The 22059-nt window shown below is 46.9% G+C and overlaps 1 protein-coding gene across 1 annotated transcript in view; it reads right to left on the reverse strand.

The window, feature by feature from the left end:
* LOC106560497 (low-density lipoprotein receptor-related protein 8) overlaps window positions 1–22059 on the reverse strand; it is a 618846-nt gene that overhangs the window by 109540 nt on the left and 487247 nt on the right. The window contains exons 5-6 of the mRNA XM_082956606.1: window positions 5703–6077; window positions 2887–3009 (exon numbers count right to left, since the gene is read on the reverse strand). Coding sequence (XP_082812732.1) covers window positions 2887–3009; window positions 5703–6077 — 498 coding nt within the window. The remainder of the gene's footprint in view (window positions 1–2886; window positions 3010–5702; window positions 6078–22059) is intronic.

Raw genomic sequence — 22059 nt, forward strand, 5'->3', positions numbered from 1 at the left:
ATGGCTGGAGTTAAACACTATACTACTGTCTGTCTGCATGGCTGGAGTTACAACACTATACTACTGTCTGTCTGCATGGCTGGAGTTACACCACTATACTACTGTCTGTCTGCATGGCTGGAGTTACACCACTATACTACTGTCTGTCTGCATGGCTGGAGTTACACCACTATACTACTGGCTGTCTACATGGCTGGAGTTACAACACTATACTACTGTCTGTCTGCATGGCTGGAGTTACACCACTATACTACTGTCTGTCTGCATGGCTGGAGTTACAACACTATACTACTGTCTGTCTGCATGGCTGGAGTTACACCACTATACTACTGTCTGTCTGCATGGCTGGAGTTACACCACTATACTACTGTCTGTCTGCATGGCTGGAGTTACAACACTATACTACTGTCTGTCTGCATGGCTGGAGTTACACCACTATACTACTGTCTGTCTGCATGGCTGGAGTTACACCACTATACTACTGTCTGTCTGCATGGCTGGAGTTACACCACTATACTACTGTCTGTCTGCATGGCTGGAGTTACACCACTATACTACTGTCTGTCTGCATGGCTGGAGTTACAACACTATACTACTGTCTGTCTGCATGGCTGGAGTTACAACACAATCCTACTGTCTGTCTGCATGGCTGGAGTTACAACACTATCCTACTGTCTGTCTGCATGGCTGGAGTTACAACACTATCCTACTGTCTGTCTGCATGGCTGGAGTTACAACACTAAACTACTGTCTGTCTGCATGGCTGGAGTTACAACACTATACTACTGTCTGTCTGCATGGCTGGAGTTACACCACTATACTACTGTCTGTCTGCATGGCTGGAGTTACACCACTATACTACTGTCTGTCTGCATGGCTGGAGTTACACCACTATACTACTGTCTGTCTGCATGGCTGGAGTTACAACACTATCCTACTGTCTGTCTGCATGGCTGGAGTTACACCACTATACTACTGTCTGTCTGCATGGCTGGAGTTACAACACTAAACTACTGTCTGTCTGCATGGCTGGAGTTACACCACTATACTACTGTCTGTCTGCATGGCTGGAGTTACAACACTATACTACTGTCTGTCTGCATGGCTGGAGTTACACCACTATCCTACTGTCTGTCTGCATGGCTGGAGTTACAACACTATACTACTCTCTGTCTGCATGGCTGGAGTTACACCACTATCCTACTGTCTGTCTGCATGGCTGGAGTTACAACACTATACTACTGTCTGTCTGCATGGCTAGAGTTACAACACTATACTACTGTCTGTCTGCATGGCTGGAGTTACAACACTAAACTACTGTCTGTCTGCATGGCTGGAGTTACACCACTATACTACTGTCTGCATGGCTGGAGTTACAACATTATCCTACTGTCTGTCTGCATGGCTGGAGTTACACCACTATACTATTGTCTTTCTGCATGGCTGGAGTTACAACACAATCCTACTGTCTGTCTGCATGGCTGGAGTTACAACACTATCCTACTGTCTGCCTGCATGGCTGGAGTTACAACACTATCCTACTGTCTGTCTGCATGGCTGGAGTTACAACACTATACTACTGTCTGTCTGCATGGCTGGAGTTACAACACTAAACTACTGTCTGTCTGCATGGCTGGAGTTACAACACTAAACTACTGTCTGTCTGCATGGCTGGAGTTACACCACTATACTACTGTCTGTCTGCATGGCTGGAGTTACACCACTATACTACTGTCTGTCTGCATGGCTGGAGTTACACCACTATACTACTGTCTGTCTGCATGGCTGGAGTTACAACACTATCCTACTGTCTGTCTGCATGGCTGGAGTTACACCACTAAACTACTGTCTGTCTGCATGGCTGGAGTTACACCACTATACTACTGTCTGTCTGCATGGCTGGAGTTACACCACTATACTACTGTCTGTCTGCATGGCTGGAGTTACACCACTATACTACTGTCTGTCTGCATGGCTGGAGTTACAACACTATACTACTGTCTGTCTGCATGGCTGGAGTTACACCACTATACTACTGTCTGTCTGCATGGCTGGAGTTACACCACTATACTACTGTCTGTCTGCATGGCTGGAGTTACACCACTATACTACTGTCTGTCTGCATGGCTGGAGTTACACCACTATACTACTGTCTGTCTGCATGGCTGGAGTTAAACACTATACTACTGTCTGTCTGCATGGCTGGAGTTACACCACTATACTACTGTCTGTCTGCATGGCTGGAGTTACAACACTATACTACTGTCTGTCTGCATGGCTGGAGTTACACCACTATACTACTGTCTGTCTGCAGAGCTGGAGTTACACCACTATACTACTGTCTGTCTGCATGGCTGGAGTTACAACACTATACTACTGTCGGGCTAGTACACAGAAGCAGTTTGTTATCGATTCCAGGTTGATCACAGACCACATCTCACAAATATGGCTCCTAAATAAAGTCCAGTCTGCATTAGTTTGACCTTGAGTTTTCTCTGGCATAGATAGACAAGACAAAGACCATAGCTGTCAAATATGAACGTGTTACCACAGACACATAGCAACAAAATCTAGAGTTACTGTTCCACAGATATACAGAAACACTTCTGCGTCCCAATTATTCTCAGAAATGCCCACAGAGCTAGAGAGGAGAATGTAGTAAGGATATGAAGAAAGAAAGCTATTTCAGAGTTCTGGGACATTTCTCATCTACACCAGTAGTGTGTCCCAATGTACCCATAAATGCCTTCCCTTTGTGTGAAAACCCAGTGAGTAAAGCAATATGGTGGAAAAAACGATTATAGATTATTGGAACATATGTCAACTATATGGACATAATGCAGTATCCAGGAGATAAAGAACAGAAGAGGATGAGGGTCCACCCACCGTTGATACAGCCGGCCTCATCACTGAAGTCAGGACAGTCGTGCACCTTGTTGCACTGCTTGGTACCATGGATACAGGACCCATCACCACACTGGAACTCATCTGGACGGCAAGTCAGCAGAGCTGTGGAGGAGAGAACACACAGAGAGAGAGAGAGAGAGAGAGTGTGTGTGAGGGAGTCGAAATCAAGAGAGCGCAGGAAAGAGCCACAAATATGAATTTAATTCAACTGCTCATCATCCAACTTTCTATGCATCTCTTTAGAGATACAACCCCAACCTGGTATCCTGTCAGAACGACAATGACCCCTGTGAAAAGATGTGTGTGTGTTTTATCTTGGGTTAGGCAAACACAGAGTGCATTCCAATTCAACAGTAATCACCCTCCGTTCCCCCCTTCTCCCCTATTCTCTCTCCTAACTCCCCTCTGCTCCAGAGAAATCCTGTGGAAATGAGAAGCTGGGAGGTGTTTACCATAGAGATCCTATTAAATTACTAGACAGGCTATATCATAAACCCTCAAAGTTCCAGAATGGGAGAAAATGGCAGCCATATGGGGCGGCAGGTAGCCTAGTGGTTAGAGCGTTGGGCCAGTAACTGAAAGGTTGCTGGATCGAATTACTGAGCTGACAAGGTAAAAATCTGTCATTCTGTCCCTGAACAAGGCAGTTAACCCACTGTTCCCTGGTAGGCCGTCATTGTAAATAAGAATTTGTTATTAACTGACTTGCCTAGTCAAATGAAGGTTAGATTTTTTTAAATATTGTTTTATATTGGTCAGCAAGAAATCCAAACCAGTCTAATTGGAATGAAGATGTGAATCATAATAGTGATTTTGATTATAATGGTAGGTAGTTGAATCATATTTTAACATCCAAACCCTCTAATAAGTCTCAAACCCCTGCATGAATCTACTCTGACTTCCTCCCTGTCTTTGTGATCAGTGTTTGCCATTACTGAGTGGTCTCCGGGGTTGAGAATAGTGTGTTACTCAGGTTATGAGGACCCTCGCTCCCTCTCAAGGGCTCTCCACTGTTCCAATCATCACATTGTTGCATGGCAACCAACCTCACTGATTGCCGTGGTGATTCCAGCGTGGAGCTTCTTATAAACGGGCGCCAACACAGAGGTCTCAGGAGGGGTTTGATGCACACATCAAACCCAGGCACACACATACAGACAAAGACGCTAGAACACACATACACCAATGCCTGTACACTCACAAATCTATCCACATACATTAATTGTACATAGATAGTGATTTAAAGCTATTTAGTCATTCTAAGCTTACTATAACCCTACACACACAGAAGACTCCACTTCCTGTCCATATAGACTATATACGTGCACAGTGCATTAAAAAGTATTCAGACCCCTTCACTTTTTCCACATTTTGTTACGTTACAGCCTTTTTCAAAAAATGTATTACATAATTTTTTCCTCATCAATCCACACAAAATACCCATAATGACAAACTGAAAACTGGTTTGCAGAAATACCTTATTTACATAAGTATTCAGACCCTTTGTTATGAGACTCGAAATTGAGCTCAGGTGCATTCTTTTCCCATTGACCATCCTTGATGTTTCTACATTTTCATTGCAGTCCACCTGTGGTAAATTCAATTGATTGTAAATTATTTGGAAAGGCACACACCTACACTACCATTCAAAACTTTGGGGTCACTTAGAAATGTCCTTGTTTTATTATAGCTGGAAACGGCGAATTTTTTATGGAATATTTACATAGCCTCACAAGTCCTCAACCGGCAGCTTCATTAAATAGTACCCGCAAAACACCAGTCTCAACGTCAACAGTGAAGAGGCGACTCCGGGATGCTGGCCTTCTCGGCAGAGTTGCAAAGAAAAAAGAATATCTCAGACTGGCCAATACAAAGAAAAGATTAATATGGGCAAAAGAACACAGACACTGGACAGTGGAACTCTGCCTAGAGGACTCAGACCATGACAAACAAGATTGTCTGGTCTGATGAAACCAAGATTGAACTCTTTGGCCTGAATGCCAAGCGTCACGTCTGGAAGAAACCTGGCACCATCCCTACGGTGAAGCATGGTGGTGGTGGCATTATGCTGTGGGGATGTTTTTCAGTGGCAGGGACTGGGAGACTAGTCAAGATCGAGGGAAAGATAAACGGAGGAAAGTACAGACAGATCTTTGATGAAAACCTGCTCCAGAGCGCTCAGGACCTCAGACTGGGGCAAAGGTTTACCTTCCAACAGGACAACGACCCTAAGCACACAGCCAAGACAACGCAGGAGTGGCTTCGGGACAAGTCTCTGAATGTCCTTGAGTGGCCCAGCCAGAGTCCGGACTTGAACCCGATCGAAACATCTCTGCAGAGACCTGAAAATAGCTGTGCAGTGACGCTCCCCATCTAACCTGACAGAGTTTGAGAGAATTTACAGAGAATGGGATAAACTCTCCAAACACACGTGTGCCAAGCTTGTAGCGTCATACCCAAGAAGACTCGAGGCTGTAATCGCTGCCAAAGGAGCTTCAACAAAGTACTGAGTAAATTATCTGAATACTCATGTAAAATGTCATATTTCCGTAGTTTTTTTTATACATTTGAAAAAAATTCTAAAAATCTATTTTTGCTTTATCATTATGGGGTATCGTGCCTAGATTGATGAGGGGGGAAAAAACTAATGAATCAATTTTAGAATAAGGATGTAATGTAACAAAATGTGGAAAAAGTGAAGGGGTCTGAATACTTTCTGAATGCATTGTAGATGTAGGCCCACATCATGTGTGCATCCTCAGGTGACCCAAGCCCAGATTCAGTAGATGATTTACCGCAGTCAGCCTCGTCAGATTTGTCCTTGCAGTCGGCTTCTCCGTCACACTTCCAGTTGAGGTGGACACACTCTCCACTTCCACACTGGAACTCCCCCGCCGAGCACCGGGGCTTCTGGGGCTCTGTCCGGCGACTACAGCGCTCCATAGACTCGTCAGACTTATCCCCGCAGTCAGGGTCCCCATCGCAGCTCCACAGAGCCGGGATACACTCCGAGTCGTTACAGCGGAACTCGTGGGAGCCACAGGTGGAAATGGAACACTTCTCCTCATCACTCCAATCCCCGCAGTCGTCGTCGCCGTCACACACAAAGATGGGAGCCACACATTTCCTGTTATGGCACTGGAACTCCTTGGCGGGGCAGGCATTGGCGTCTGTAGAGGGAAGAGAGAGACACGGAGAGAGAGAGAGACACGGAGAGAGAGATCTGTTAGAGGTCTCAACATTGGAGAGTGATGAAGAGAAACCATGAGCTGTCATGTAGGAGATCACAGACGAAACAGAAGAGTAAAAAACAGGAACAACTAAAAGATTGCGTGACAGAATGAGAATGGGCGCTAAAAAGGGTATGAAATGAGAAACACAATCACACTCCTGGCCCTGCTCTGAACTACACATCCAGCCATGACGCCTGGCCCTGCTCTGAACTACACATCCAGCCATGACACCTGGCCCTGCTCTGAACTACACATCCAGCCATGACGCCTGGCCCTGCTCTGAACTACACATCCAGCCATGGCGCCTGGCCCTGCTCTGAACTACACATCCAGCCATGGCGCCTGGCCCTGCTCTGAACTACACATCCAGCCATGACGCCTGGCCCTGCTCTGAACTACACATCCAGCCATGACGCCTGGCCCTGCTCTGAACTACACATCCAGCCATGGCGCCTGGCCCTGCTCTGAACTACACATCCAGCCATGGCGCCTGGCCCTGCTCTGAACTACACATCCAGCCATTACGCCTGGCCCTGCTCTGAACTACACATCCAGCCATGATGCCTGGCCCTGCTCTGAACTACACATCCAGATATGGCGCCTCCAGGGCTCAGAACCACAGCCATGCTAAAAACACTTGGCTTCTGTACTGTACGTGTCTGAGATTGAGAGAACTGCTCTGAGACAGGCTCTGACAGGCTCCTCTATAACCTCTCCATTTCTCCCTCTAACCTCATTGATTTCCTGGCTGCCCAAATAGCCCCAGTCCTGGCCCTGGTTCTGTGTAGCGGGAGCCAGGCTAAATGACTGTTAGTATGCAGTGATAAGCTGCTGGCCCTGCCTTAATAGGGTCAACTGTGGAGATATTGAGTTGTATGGCCTTTTTATGTAGAGGATTGGTATAATACTGTGCAGACACACTGCAGACAGGGAATTCACAAGCTCATTTAAACTCACAAAGACACGGACAAGCACACACACACTCACTCATAGACACAGACACACACACACACATGCACTCACTCATAGACACACACACACACACACACACACACACTCACTCATAGACACACACACACACACACACACACACACACACTCACTCACTCACTCACTCACAGACACACACACACACACTCACTCATAGACACACACTCACTCATAGACACACACACACACACACTCACTCACTCACTCACTCACTCACTCACTCACTCACTCACTCACTCACTCACTCACTCACTCACTCACTCACTCACTCACAGACACACACACACACTCACTCATAGACACACACTCACTCATAGACACACACACACACACACTCATAGACACACACACACTCACTCATAGACACACACACACACACACACACAAACACACACACACACACAAAATCACTCCTAGACACACACATACACTCACTCATAGACACACCCATACTGGCATAATGCCAAAATACTCCCACAGACAGTAATAATAGGACATGCAGTACAGAACACAGACAGTAATAATAGGACATGCAGTACAGAACACAGACAGTAATAATATGACATGTAGTACAGAACACAGACAGTAATAATAGGACATGCAGTACAGAACACAGACAGTAATAATAGGACATGCAGTACAGAACACAGACAGTAATAATATGACATGCAGTACAGAACACAGACAGTAATAATAGGACATGCAGTACAGAACACAGACAGTAATATTAGGACATGCAGTACAGAACACAGACAGTAATAATAGGACATGCAGTACAGAACACAGACAGTAATAATAGGACATGCAGTACAGAACACAGACAGTAATAATATGACATGTAGTACAGAACACAGACAGTAATAATAGGACATGCAGTACAGAACACAGACAGTAATAATAGGACATGCAGTACAGAACACAGACAGTAATAATATGACATGCAGTACAGAACACAGACAGTAATAATAGGACATGCAGTACAGAACACAGACAGTAATATTAGGACATGCAGTACAGAACACAGACAGTAATAATAGGACATGCAGTACAGAACACAGACAGTAATAATAGGACATGCAGTACAGAACACAGACAGTAATAATATGACATGTAGTACAGAACACAGACAGTAATAATAGGACATGCAGTACAGAACACAGACAGTAATAATATGACATGTAGTACAGAACACAGACAGTAAAAATAGGACATGCAGTACAGTACACAGACAGTAATAATAGGACATGCAGTACAGAACACAGACAGTAATAATAGGACATGCACGTACAGAACACAGACAGTAATAATAGGACATGCAGTACAGAACACAGACAGTAATTTTAGGACATGCAGTACAGAACACAGACAGTAATAATAGGACATGCAGTACAGAACACAGACAGTAATAATATGACATGTAGTACAGAACACAGACAGTAATTTTAGGACATGCAGTACAAAACACAGACAGTAATAATAGGACATGCAGTACAGAACACAGACAGTAATAATAGGACATGCAGTACAGAACACAGACAGTAATTTTAGGACATGCAGTACAAAACACAGACAGTAATAATAGGACATGCAGTACAGAACGCAGACAGTAATAAAGGGACATGCAGTACAGAAAGCAGACAGTAATAATAGGACATGCAGTACAGAACACAGACAGTAATATTAGGACATGCAGTACAGAACACAGACAGTAATATTAGGACATGCGGTACAGAACACAGACAGTAATAATAGGACATGCAGTACAGAACACAGACAGTAATATTAGGACATGCAGTACAGAACACAGACAGTAATAATAGGACATGCAGTACAGAACACAGACAGTAATAATAGGACATGCACGTACAGAACACAGACAGTAATAATAGGACATGCAGTACAGAAAGCAGACAGTAATAATAGGACATGCACGTACAGAACACAGACAGTAATAATAGGACATGCAGTACAGAAAGCAGGTGCTCAAATACTGCTATAACAGTTACACGTAAACCTCAACTGACATCCTTCCTCTCATACTTACATCATACTGTAGTACATAAAACACACTCCTGCCAACGGTGTAGTGTTCACAGCAGATGATAAATGCCACTTTAGCCTTTTCACCTACCCAGGCTCTGTGGAGTGTAAGACCCACTGTGAAATACTCCAGTCATTCCCAACAGTGACATTATCACATCTCCACACTGGACTGACTCCTTATGATTTATGTGTTGTGGGGAAAGGGCACACTTGTCTTTCAGTAGCACTTCACTTCCCTGTGTGTGTGTGTGTGTGTGTGTGTGTGTGTGTGTGTGTGTGTGTGTGTGTGTGTGTGTGTGTGTGTGTGTGTGTGTGTGTGTGTGTGTGTGTGTGTAGCCCTCCACTTCAATGTCTCCTCACCATACCACACACACTGCGCCACTGGGGCTAATTATAATAATAGCCAATTGGATGTTCTGCTAATTTTGGGGATGCATACTAATCATCTCCACTCCTATCAGAGTAATTTAATTAAAGTCAACAAATAAACAATAGGCAATTACATGATCAGGTGTTTCTCAGGTCAACACCCAACCCCTCTCTCTGTCTGTATGTTCATTGACTGACAGTTGAGCAAGGAGAGAGTTTAATTCAGGTTAAAATACTTTGTTGAATGTTTGAATTTACAGAGAAATTCATGAAAAAGCAAACACTGTTGATGCTATTTGTGTTCTAAGAAGAATGATATGAACACATCTCTTATAGCGAGTGTCATATTATACGGTATGCTGGCTTTAGAGTAGCATTTGGCTCTCTGATATATTTCTCATAGATAAATCCTCCATCAAGCAACTTAACCCCTAGAGTCCATGTCCGGGCACCTGCAAAAATCTAATTAGCGTAATTAAAAAATCCCCAGAAATACCCATGTGTGTTTAAGCTAGACATACAGTATCTGTTTTTCTACATGGGCTGCATCTTAATCCATGTTGTCCTTCCTCATCTGCGGTGGAAGATGGCTGAGCTACAGCTGTGTTTGTCAGACCATGTCACGGTTGTCTTCGTCCTCTGATGATATAACGAAATCATCGTTGGAAAATGTGGACCAATACGCAGCAGGTACGTGTATGCTCATCTTGAGAATTTATTTACTTCAAAAAATGAACGTACAAAAATCACAAAACAAAAGAACGAATGAACAACTACAAACAGTCTGGCTAGCATAGGCTCAACACAGAACAATCACCCACAAATCACAAACACAAACACACCCTAATATATGGGACTCTCAATCAAAGGCAGATAGACAACACCTGCCTTCAACTGAGAGTCCCAACCCCAATTAACCAAACATAGACATACACTCACTAGACTCCACATAGAACTACCTAGACATAAACCAAAACCCGGAAATACTAAACCAAACACCCTTTTAACAAACACACCACCCCGAACCACATAAAACAAATACCCTCTGCCACGCCCTGACCAAACTACAAAACAATTAACTTTATATATACTGGCCAGGACGTGACAGACCATGAGACATCCCGAAAAACGGTTCTCTCACGAAAACGTCTGTAAGTCCAAACGGTTTGGCCTACAAAACTACTACGCAAAGATGAGACTCTTACCAACGTAAGAGTCACGGGGGCTCGTCTGAAGTTGGTACCGCCGATCTGGCAACTTCTGTCTGTAGCGTCTGAACAGTTTGGCCTACACACTAACATAACCTCTCTAAGGAAAGGTGAGACTCTCACCAACATGTTCATGTCGGATGTGTTGCTCTAGGAACCTTCCAAATCAAATAGCTCAATGATCTTTGGTCTGACCATCCTGACTCCCATTGGGGAGAGTCAGTGGGACACCAGTCTGATCCTTGGTCTGACCATCCTGACTCCCATTGGGGAGAGTCAGTGGGACACCAGTCTGATCCTTGGTCTGACCATCCTGACTCCCATTGGGGAGAGTCAGTGGGACACCAGTCTGATCCTTGGTCTGACCATCCTGACTCCCATTGGGGAGAGTCAGTGGGACACCAGTCTGCTAAGATTATAGAGGATTGTGACTGACTGAGGTCAAGTCTATCTGAGAGACCAGATTTCACTGATGGCTATTGATAGAAGGGTGTGAATGGAACTCTTAGTAGGGAACGTGGCTTACGAGCCAATCAAGAACATACTGTAGTGCACAGCCAGCCCCATTCTGATATTTTGCCCAATTATTAGCAAAAGGGCTGATCTGATTGATCAAAAGACCAATTAGTGTAAAAACATCAGAATTAGGCTGCCTGTGTAAATGCAGCCATAGTAAAACAAATGCATACAGACACAAGCACACCCTCACCCTGCATATGGTCCTGGTCTCATTATACACCCTGAGTCTACTCTCCCTACCTCTCTGACGGGATCTAGTTATCTACCTCTGCTCCAGTCTCAGACCCAGTCCCAGACACACTCCCAGTCCCAGACACAGTCCCAGACCCAGTCCCAGACACACTCCCAGTCCCAGACACAGTCCCAGACACAGTCCCAGACACACTCCCAGTCCCAGACACAGTCCCAGACCTAGTCCCAGACCCAGTCCCAGACCTAGTCCCAGACCCAGACACACTCCCAGTCCCAGACCCAGTCCCAGACCCAGTCCCAGCCCCAGTCCCAGACACGCTCCCAGTCCCAGACCTAGTCCCAGACCCAGTCCCAGACCCAGTCCCAGACACACTCCCAGTCCCAGACACAGTCCCAGACCTAGTCCCAGACACACTCCCAGTCCCAGACACAGTCCCAGACCCAGTCCTAGCCCCAGAGACACGCCCAGTCCCAGACACAGTCCCAAACCCAGTCCCAGACCTAGTCCCAGACCCAGTCCCAGACACACTCCCAGACCCAGTCCCAGACTTAGACCCAGACCAAATCCCAGATCCAGTCCCAGACCTAGTCCCAGACCTAGTCCCAGACCCAGTCCCAGACCCAGTCCCAGTCCCAGACACACTCCCAGTCCCAGACCTAGTCCCAGACCCAGTCCCAGACACACTCCCAGTCCCAGACACAGTCCCACACCTAGTCTCAGACACACTCCCAGTCCCAGACCCAGTCCCAGACACAGTCCCAGACCTAGCCCCAGACACACGCCCAGTCCCAGACACAGTCCCAGACCCAGACCTAGTCCCAGACCCAGTCCCAGACACACTCCCAGACCCAGTCCCAGACTTAGACCTAGAGCAAATCCTAGACCCAGTCCCAGACCTAGTCCCAGACCTAGTCCCAGACCCAGTTCCAGACCAGTTCCAGACCAAGTCCCAGATCCAGTCCCAGACCCAGTCCCAGACCCAGTCCCAGACACATTCCCAGTCCCAGACACAGTCCCAGACCTAGTCCCAGACACACTCCCAGTCCCAGACACAGTCCCAGACCCAGTCCCAGCCCCAGACACACGCCCAGTCCCAGACACAGTCCCAGACCCAGTCCCAGACCTAGTGCCAGACTTAGACCCAGACCAAATCCCAGACCCAGTCCCAGACCTAGTCCCAGACCTAGTCCCAGACCCAGACACACTCCCAGTCCCAGACCTAGGCCCAGACCCAGTCCCAGACCCAGTCCCAGTCCCACACACAGTCCCAGACCTAGTCCCAGACCCAGTCCGAGACACACTCCCAGTCCCAGACACACTCCCAGTCCCAGACACAGTCCCAGACCTAGTCCCAGACACACTCCCAGTCCCAGACCCAGTCCCAGACACAGTCCCAGACCTAGTCCCAGACCCAGTCCCAGCCCCAGACACACGCCCAGTCCCAGACACAGTCCCAGACCCAGACCTAGTCCCAGACCCAGTCCCAGACACACTCCCAGACCCAGTCCCAGACTTAGACCCAGAGCAAATCCCAGACCCACTCCCAGACCTAGTCCCAGACACAGTCACAGACCCAGTCCCAGACACAGTCCCAGTCCCAGACCCAGTCCCAGACCCACAGAGGCACAGTAAAGAGGACAGATTTAACCCTGTAGAAAACAATAGAGGACAAGAGTACATGGTCCTAGAGAGAGACATGGGGGACCAGAGTAGAGGTTATTAGAGAGAGACATGGGGGACCAGAGTAAACGGTCTTAGAGAGAGACATGGGGGACCAGAGTAGAGGGTATTAGAGAGAGACATGGGGGACCAGAGTAAACGGTCTTAGAGAGAGACATGGGGGACCAGAGTAGAGGGTATTAGAGAGAGACATGGGGGACCAGAGTAGAGGGCATTAGAGAGAGACATGGGGGACCAGAGTAGAGGGTATTAGAGAGAGACATGGGGGACCAGAGTAGAGGGTCTTAGAGATAGACATGGGGGGACCAGAGTAGAGGGTATTAGAGAGAGACATGGGGGACCAGAGTAGAGGGTATTAGAGAGAGACATGGGGGACCAGAGTAAACGGTCTTAGAGAGAGACATGGAGGGACCAGAGTAGAGGGTATTAGAGAGAGACATGGGGGACCAGAGTAGAGACGGTCTTAGAGAGAGACATGGGGGACCAGAGTAGAGGGTATTAGAGAGAGACATGGGGGACCAGAGTAAACGGTCTTAGAGAGAGACATGGGGGACCAGAGTAGAGGGCATTAGAGAGAGACATGGGGGACCAGAGTAAACGGTCTTAGAGAGAGACATGGGGGACCAGAGTAGAGGGTATTAGAGAGAGACATGGGGGACCAGAGTAGAGGGTATTAGAGAGAGACATGGGGGACCAGAGTAGAGGGTATTAGAGAGAGACATGGGGGACCAGAGTAGAGGGTATTAGAGAGAGACATGGAGGGACCAGAGTAGAGGGTATTAGAGAGAGACATGGGGGACCAGAGTAGAGGGCATTAGAGAGAGACATGGGGGACCAGAGTAGAGGGTATTAGAGAGAGACATGGAGGGACCAGAGTAGAGGGCATTAGAGAGAGACATGGGGGGACCAGAGTAGAGGGTATTAGAGAGAGACATGGGGGACCAGAGTCGAGGGTATTAGAGAGAGACATGGGGGACCAGAGTAGAGGGTATTAGAGAGAGACATGGGGGACCAGAGTAGAGGGCATAAGAGAGAGACATGGAGGGACCAGAGTAGAGGGTATTAGAGATAGACATGGGGGACCAGAGTAGAGGGCATAAGAGAGAGACATGGAGGGACCAGAGTAGAGGGTATTAGAGAGAGACATGGGGGACCAGAGTAGAGGGTATTAGAGAGAGACATGGAGGGACCAGAGTAGAGGGTATTAGAGAGAGACATGGGGGACCAGAGTAGAGGGTATTAGAGAGAGACATGGGGGACCAGAGTAGAGGGTATTAGAGAGAGACATGGGGGACCAGAGTAAAGGGCATAAGAGAGAGACATGGAGGGACCAGAGTAGAGGGTATTAGAGAGAGACATGGGGGACCAGAGTAGAGGGTCTTAGAGAGAGACATGGGGGACCAGAGTAGAGGGTCTTAGACAAGTAATAGACAGAGAGGAAGATAAAACTGATCACGTTGACCTTCAAACCCAATGGGTTGCAAGATGGCACCCCGTAGCAATCACTTCTGTCATCATGAAGAGCTTTGAGGCTAGTTAAGGATCATATCACCTCTACCTTACCCGACACCCTAAACCCACTGCAATTTGCATACCGTAAGGGTGCGTGCTCAGCCCCTTCCTGTACTTCCTGTTCACCATTGACTGCGTTGCCTCGCACGCCTCCAACTCAATCATCAAGTTTGCAGACGGCACCACAGTAGTAGGCCTGATTAGCAACAATGACGAGACAGCCTACAGGGAGGAGGTGAGGGCCCTGGCAGAGTGATGCTAGGAAAATAACCTCTCACTCAACATCAACAAAACGAAGGAGCTGATCGTAGACTTCAGGAAACAGTAGAGGGAGCACGCCCCTATCCACATCAACAGGACCGCAGTGGAGAAGGTGGAAAGCTTGGTCCACCCACACAGACAGTGCGGTGAAGAAGGCGCAACAGCGCCTCTTCAACCTCAGGAGGCTGAAGAAATTTGGCTTGGCCCCTAAGCCTCACAAACTTTTACAGATGCACTTTTACAGATACAGGGCTCCGCCTGCAACTACAGGGCTCTTTAGAGGGTGGTGCGGTCTGCTCAACGCATCACCAGGGGCACACCGCCTGCCCTCCAGGACACCTACAGTCGTGGCCAAAAGTTTTGAGAATGACACAAATATTAATTTTCACAAAGTCTGCTGTCTCAGTTTGTATGATGGCAATTTGCATATACTCCAGAATGTTATGAAGAGTGGAGTGATCAAATGAATTGCAATTAATTGCAAAGTCCCTCTTTCCCATGCAAATGAACTGAATCCCCCCAAAAACATTTCCACTGCATTTCAGCCCTGCCACAAAAGGACTAGCTGACATCATGTCAGTGATTCTTTCGTTAACACAGGTGTGAGTGTTGACGAGGACAAGGCTGGAGATCACTCTGTCATGCTGATTGAGTTCTAATAACAGACTGGAAGCTTCAAAAGGAGGGTGGTGCTTGGAATCATTGTTCTTCCTCTGTCAACCATAGTTACCTGCAAGGAAACACGTGCCGTCATCATTGCTTTGCAGAAAAAGGGCTTCACAGGCAAGGATATTGCTGCCAGTAAGATTGCACCTAAATCAACCATTTATCGGATCATCAAGAACTTCAAGAAGAGTGGTTCAATTGTTGTGAAGAAGGCTTCAGGGCACCCAAGAAAGTCCAGCAAGCACCAGGACCGTCTCCTAAAGTTGATTCAGCTGCGGGATCAGAGCTTGCTCAGGAATGGCAGCAGGCAGGTGTGAGTGCATCTGCACGCACAGTGAGGCAAAAACTTTTGGAGGATGGCCTGGTGTCAAGAAGGGCAGCAAAGAAGCCACTTCTTTCCAGGAAAAACATCAGGGACAGACTGACATTCTGCAAAAGGTACAGGGATTGGACTGCTGAGGACTGGGGTAAAGTCATTTTCTCTGATGAATCCCCTTTCCGATTGTTTGGGGCATCTGGAAAAAAGCTTGTCCGGAGAAGACAAGGTGAGCGCTACCATCAGTCCTGTGTCATGCCAACAGTAAAGCATCATGAGACCATTCATGTGTGGGGTTGATTCTCAGCCAAGGGAGTGGGCTCACTCACAATTTTGCCTAAGAACACAGCCATGAATAAAGAATGGTACCAACACATCCTCCGTGAGCAACTTCTCCCAACCATCCAGGAACAGTTTGGTGACGAACAATGCCTTTTCCAGCATGATGGAGCACCTTGCCATAAGGCAAACGTGATAACTTAGTGGCTCGGGGAACAAAACATCGATATTTTGGGTCCATGGCCAGGAAACTCCCCAGACCTTAATCCCATTGAGTCAGGCTCTAATGGTCCATAGGGAAAACCGACAGCATGGTCTACAGCCTTCTAGTCAGGCTCTAATGGTCTATAGGGCAAACCGACAGCATGGTCTACAGCCTTCTAGTCAGGCTCTAATGGTCCATAGGGAAAACCGACAACATGGTCTACAGCCTTCTAGTCAGGCTCTAATGGTCCATAGGGAAAACCGACAACATGGTCTACAGCCTTCTAGTCAGGCTCTAATGGTCCATAGGGAAAACCGACAGCATGGTCTACAGCCTTCTAGTCAGGCTCTAATGGTCCATAGGGCTATCTATGTATACATATGAGTTATCAATACAACTAATCAATGATAACTGAACGGTGTACTGGTGCTGTGCTGATATCCAGGGCTGTCAACACCAGCCTCTGGATAGCAGCAACGATGAGTTGTAGTACTCGACTCCCCATCCCACATCTCCTGGCCTGTGAATCGTATTGAGCCATTGCTTTGCAACAGCAAGCTAATGTAGCGTTCACTGCCGCTATGGGGCACCATTATACTTAAATCATTAAACCAGTGTGGACCAGAGAGATGTGTCCCCTGAGGGAACCCCCTGACTTCCCCCCAAATGACACCCTATTCCCTATATGGGCTCCCGAGTGGTGCAGCAGTCTAAGGCACTACAGCGGTCTAAGGTACTGCAACGGTCTAATGTACTGCAACGGTCTAAGGCACTACAGCGGTCTAAGGCACTGCAGCGGTCTAAGGCACTGCAGCGGTCTAAGGCACTGCAGCGGTCTAAGGTACTGCAATGGTCTAAGGTACTGCGCGGTCTAAGGTACTGCAGCGGTCTAAGGCACTGCAGCGGTCTAAGGCACTGCAGCGGTCTAAGGCACTACAGCGGTCTAAGGTACTGCAACGGTCGAAGGCACTGCAGCGGTCTAAGTTACTGCAGCGGTCTAAGGCACTGCAGCGGTCTAAGGTACTGCAGCGGTCTAAGGTACTGCAGCGGTCTAAGGCACTGCAGCGGTCTAAGGCACTGCAGCGGTCTAAGGTACTGCAGCGGTCTAAGGTACTGCAGCGGTCTAAGGCACTGCAGCGGTCTAAGGCACTACAGCGGTCTAAGGTACTGCAGCGGTCTAAGGTACTGGAGCGGTCTAAGGCACTGCAGCGGTCTAAGGCACTGCATCTCAGTGGTCAGGCGTCACTACAAACCCTGGTTCGATTCCAGGCTGTATCACAACCGGCCGTGATTGGCAGTCCCATAGGGCAGGGTTTTGCAGGGTTAGGCCGTCATTGTAAATAATAATTTGTTCTTCACTGACTTGCCTAGTTAAATAAAGGTTAAATAAAAAAATCTACTAAATTAAAAATATAGTGTACTACTTTGCTCACAATTAGTGCATGATGTATGGAAATAGGGAGCCTCCCGAGTCTAAGGCACTGCATCGCAGTGGGTCACTACAGACAACTGGCTGTGATCGGAAGTCCCATAGGGCGACGCACAGTTGGCCCAGCGTCGTACGGGTTAGGGGAGGGTTTGGCCAGGGGGGCTCATCGCACTCTAGTGACTCCTTGTGCTGCCTGCATGTTGACCTCGGTCGTCAGTAAAAACTACACATTAGGGCGGCTGGCTTCCACGTTAAACGGGCAGGTGTTAAGAAGCCAGAGGGGCCTGTTTATGTGAGAGAACGAGTATGTGGAGGGGGATGTATGTGTGTGCAGGTGTGCGCGTGTGTGCGTGTGTGTGTGTGTGTGTGTGTGTATGTGTTTGTATGTATAGATGGGCTGCCAGTCAGCCCTTCTCTCGGGTCCCAGGCTGTTTATCAGTACTTTGACTACATTAGGGTTTTGAGGTTGAGGCTCACAGGCTATCAGACAGACAGGTAGAGGCAGACCGACTTGCTATCAGACAGACAGGTAGAGGCAGACGGACAGGCTCTCCGACAGACAGGTAGAGGCAGACCGACAGGCTATCAGACAGACAGGTAGAGGCAGACCAACAGGCTCTCAGACAGACAGGTAGAGGCAGACCAACAGGCTCTCAGGCAGAGGCAGATAGACAGGCTCTCAGACAGACAGGTAGAGACAGATAGACAGGCTCTCCTACAGACAGGTAGAGGCAGACCGACAGGCTCTCAGACAGACAGGTAGAGGCAGATAGACAGGCTCTCCGACAGACAGGTAGAGGCAGACCGACAGGCTCTCAGACAGACAGGAAGAGGCAGATAGACAGGTTCTCAGACAGACAGGTAGAGGCAGATAGACAGGACACAGGAGTACTCAGTAGTGCTAAGCGATAACTGAAATGTTGACCTACGTCGGTTCGATCATTTGAATTACATTTAGGTCTGTTTTTGATTCCTATGAGATCAATGTGGACATTGCATAGTTTCTCTAGAGATAAATCAGATCAAGCCCAAACTGTGCGATGTAGTAGAGTGTTGTAGTTTCCAACAGGTCAATATTCTGAGTGGTGTAGCGCAGAACACGTGGTAATTAACTACAATGACCATAATCCATTGCGCGCCTACTTGTCTGGTCTGTGTGGGGCAGACACAGAGAGGGATAGAGAGCAGTTGCTTCACGAGGTACACTACATGGCCAAAAGTATGTGGACACCCCTTCAAATTAGTGGATTTGGCTATTTCAGTCACACCCATTGCTGACAGGTGTATAAAATCATGCACACTGCCATGCAATCTCCATAGAAAATATTGGCAGAAGAATGGCCTTACTGAAGAGCTCAGTGACTTTCAACTTGAGACCGTCATAGGATGCCACCTTTCCAACAAGACAGTTCGTCAAATTTCTGCCCTGCTAGAGCTGCCCCATTCAATTGTAAGTGATATTATTGTGAAGTGGAAACGTCTAGGAGGAACAATGGCTCAGCTGCGAAGTGGTAGGCAACACAAGCTCACAGAACGGGACCGCTGAGTGCTGAAGCGTGTAGCGCGTAAAAATCGCCTGTCTTCGGTTGCAACACTCACTACTGATTTCCAAACTGCCTCTGGAAGTAACCTCAGCACAAGAACTGTTCGTCGGGAGCTTCATGAAATGGGTTTCCATGGCTAAGCAGCCGCACACAAGCCTAAGATCACCATGCACAATGCCAAGTGTCGGCTGGAGTGGTGTAAAGCTCGCAGCCATTGGACTCTGGAGCAGTGGAAAATCGTTTTCTGGAGTGATGAATAACACTTCACCATCTGGCAGTCCGACGGACAAATCTGGGCTTGGCGGATGCCAGGAGAACACTAACTGCCCCAACTGTAAAGTTTGGTGGAGGAGGACTAATATCTGGAGCTGTTTTTCATGGTTCGGGCTAGGCCCCTTAGTTACAGTGAAGGGAAATCTTAACACTAAAGCATACAATGACATTCTACACAATTATGTGCTTCCAACTTTGTGGCAACAGTTTGGACAAGGACCTTTCCTGTTTCAGCATGACAATGCCCCCACACACAAAGCGAGGTCCATACAGAAATGGTTTGTCGAAACCGGTGTGGAAGAATTTGACTGGCCTGCACAGAGCCCTGACATCAACCCCAGACCTCACTAATGCTCTTGTGGCTGAATGGAAGCAAGTCCCCGCAGCAATGTTCCAACATCTAGTGGAAAGCCTTCCCAGAAGAGTGGAGACTGTTATAGCAGCAAAGTAGGGACCAAATCCATATTAATGCCCACGATTTTGGAATGAGATGTTTGACAAGCAAGTATCCACATACTTTTGGCCATGTAGTGTATCTCTACCTGAAAATACACAATCTAAATGATTGATAGTTGGTATTCAGCAGTCATAAAAGTATGCCTTATTTACTCTGAAGAACTACTAAAATAGTGATTTTGTCAGACAGCATAGACAACCGCTCTATAGAGATGAGATGACTTGGAATTAAATAAAGTCATCAAATGTAATATACACAACAACTGAAATATTTCATTAAAGTAATGTGAATAAATGATGGTTATTAAGTGATAAGTAGTCATGAGCAGTCACTACCATCATGAGACTTTTATTAATAGTTGTTTTCTGTGTTGTTACAGCATTCAACCCACAGAATACTCAGTGCATTTAATGTTTAGAAAAATGTGCAAAACTGAAATCGAAAAACAGTGATTATTTTTTCAAAAAAACGAAACCGAACTGACATCAAAAGGCACTTATCGCTCAGCACTAGTACGCTCAACAATAGTACTCTCAGCACTAGTACTCTCAGCACTAGTACTCTCAGTACTAGTACTCTCAGCACTAGTACTCTCAGCACTAGTACTCACTAGTACTCTCAGCACTAGTACTCTCAGCACTAGTACTCTCAGCACTAGTACTCTCAGCACTAGTACTCTCAGCACTAGTGCTCTCAGCACTAGTACTCTCAGCACTAGTGCTCTCAGCACTAGTGCTCTCAGCACTAGTGCTCTCAGCACTAGTACTCAGACTGTCTGGGAGTGGCAGGGGAATATGTATAAAACAGTCAGTGGGTAGAGACTCATATTATGGACAGTGAGGGGAGCGGGTAGTGATATGACACCTTACGCTGCGCGGTAATTGGGAGAAGATTCACCTCTGATGGGCTATGCTCTGACCTGCGTGTCTTTTAAGATCAATTCCAAATGGGTGGTGTTTTTTTTCAAAGGCATTTTAAATTGGTGGTAGTCTTTCAAATTGGTAGTTTTGAAATGATTTCCCCTGCAATGAATGGTATGAAACTGCAGTAAAAGCCCAGAGAGGCAGCAGGTACGTCTGGTGGTTTAAAGAGCAGCCTTAGGAGTCTGTCTGTCTGTCTGTCTGTCTGTCTGTCTGTCTGTCTGGGAGGGAGGGAGGGAGGGAGGGAGGGAGCCTGGAGGAGCCACGGTAAATGGCAGCTCAGATGAAAAGGAAATAGCAGAATATCACCCGGAGACAAAGATAAACCTTCAGATAACAGAAGTGTCATCTACCAGGGATACCTCTACCTTTTAAAGATAAACCTTCAGATAACAGAAGTGTCATCTACCAGGGATACCTCTACCTTTTAAAGATAAACCTTCAGATAACAGAAGTGTCATCTACCAGGGATACCTCTACCTTTTAAAGATAAACCTTCAGATAACAGAAGTGTCATCTACCAGGGATACCTCTACCTTTTAAAGATAAACCTTTAGATAACAGAAGTGTCATCTACCAGGGATACCTCTACCTTTTAAAGATAAACCTTCAGATAACAGAAGTGTCATCTACCAGGGATACCTCTACCTTTTAAAGATAAACCTTCAGATAACAGAAGTGTCATCTACCAGGGATACCTCTACCTTTTAAAGATAAACCTTTAGATAACAGAAGTGTCATCTACCAGGGATACCTCTACCTTTTAAAGATAAACCTTTAGATAACAGAAGTGTCATCTACCAGGGATACCTCTACCTTTTAAAGATAAACCTTTAGATAACAGAAGTGTCATCTACCAGGGATACCTCTACCTTTTAAAGATAAACCTTTAGATAACAGAAGTGTCATCTACCAGGGATACCTCTACCTTTTAAAGATAAACCTTTAGATAACAGAAGTGTCATCTACCAGGGATACCTCTACCTTTTAAAGATAAACCTTCAGATAACAGAAGTGTCATCTACCAGGGAGACCTCTACCTTTTAAAGATAAAC

This window comes from Salmo salar, chromosome 10 (assembly GCF_965601325.2).
Source record: "Salmo salar chromosome 10, fSalSal1, whole genome shotgun sequence".
In the NCBI taxonomy this organism is placed as follows: domain Eukaryota; kingdom Metazoa; phylum Chordata; class Actinopteri; order Salmoniformes; family Salmonidae; genus Salmo; species Salmo salar.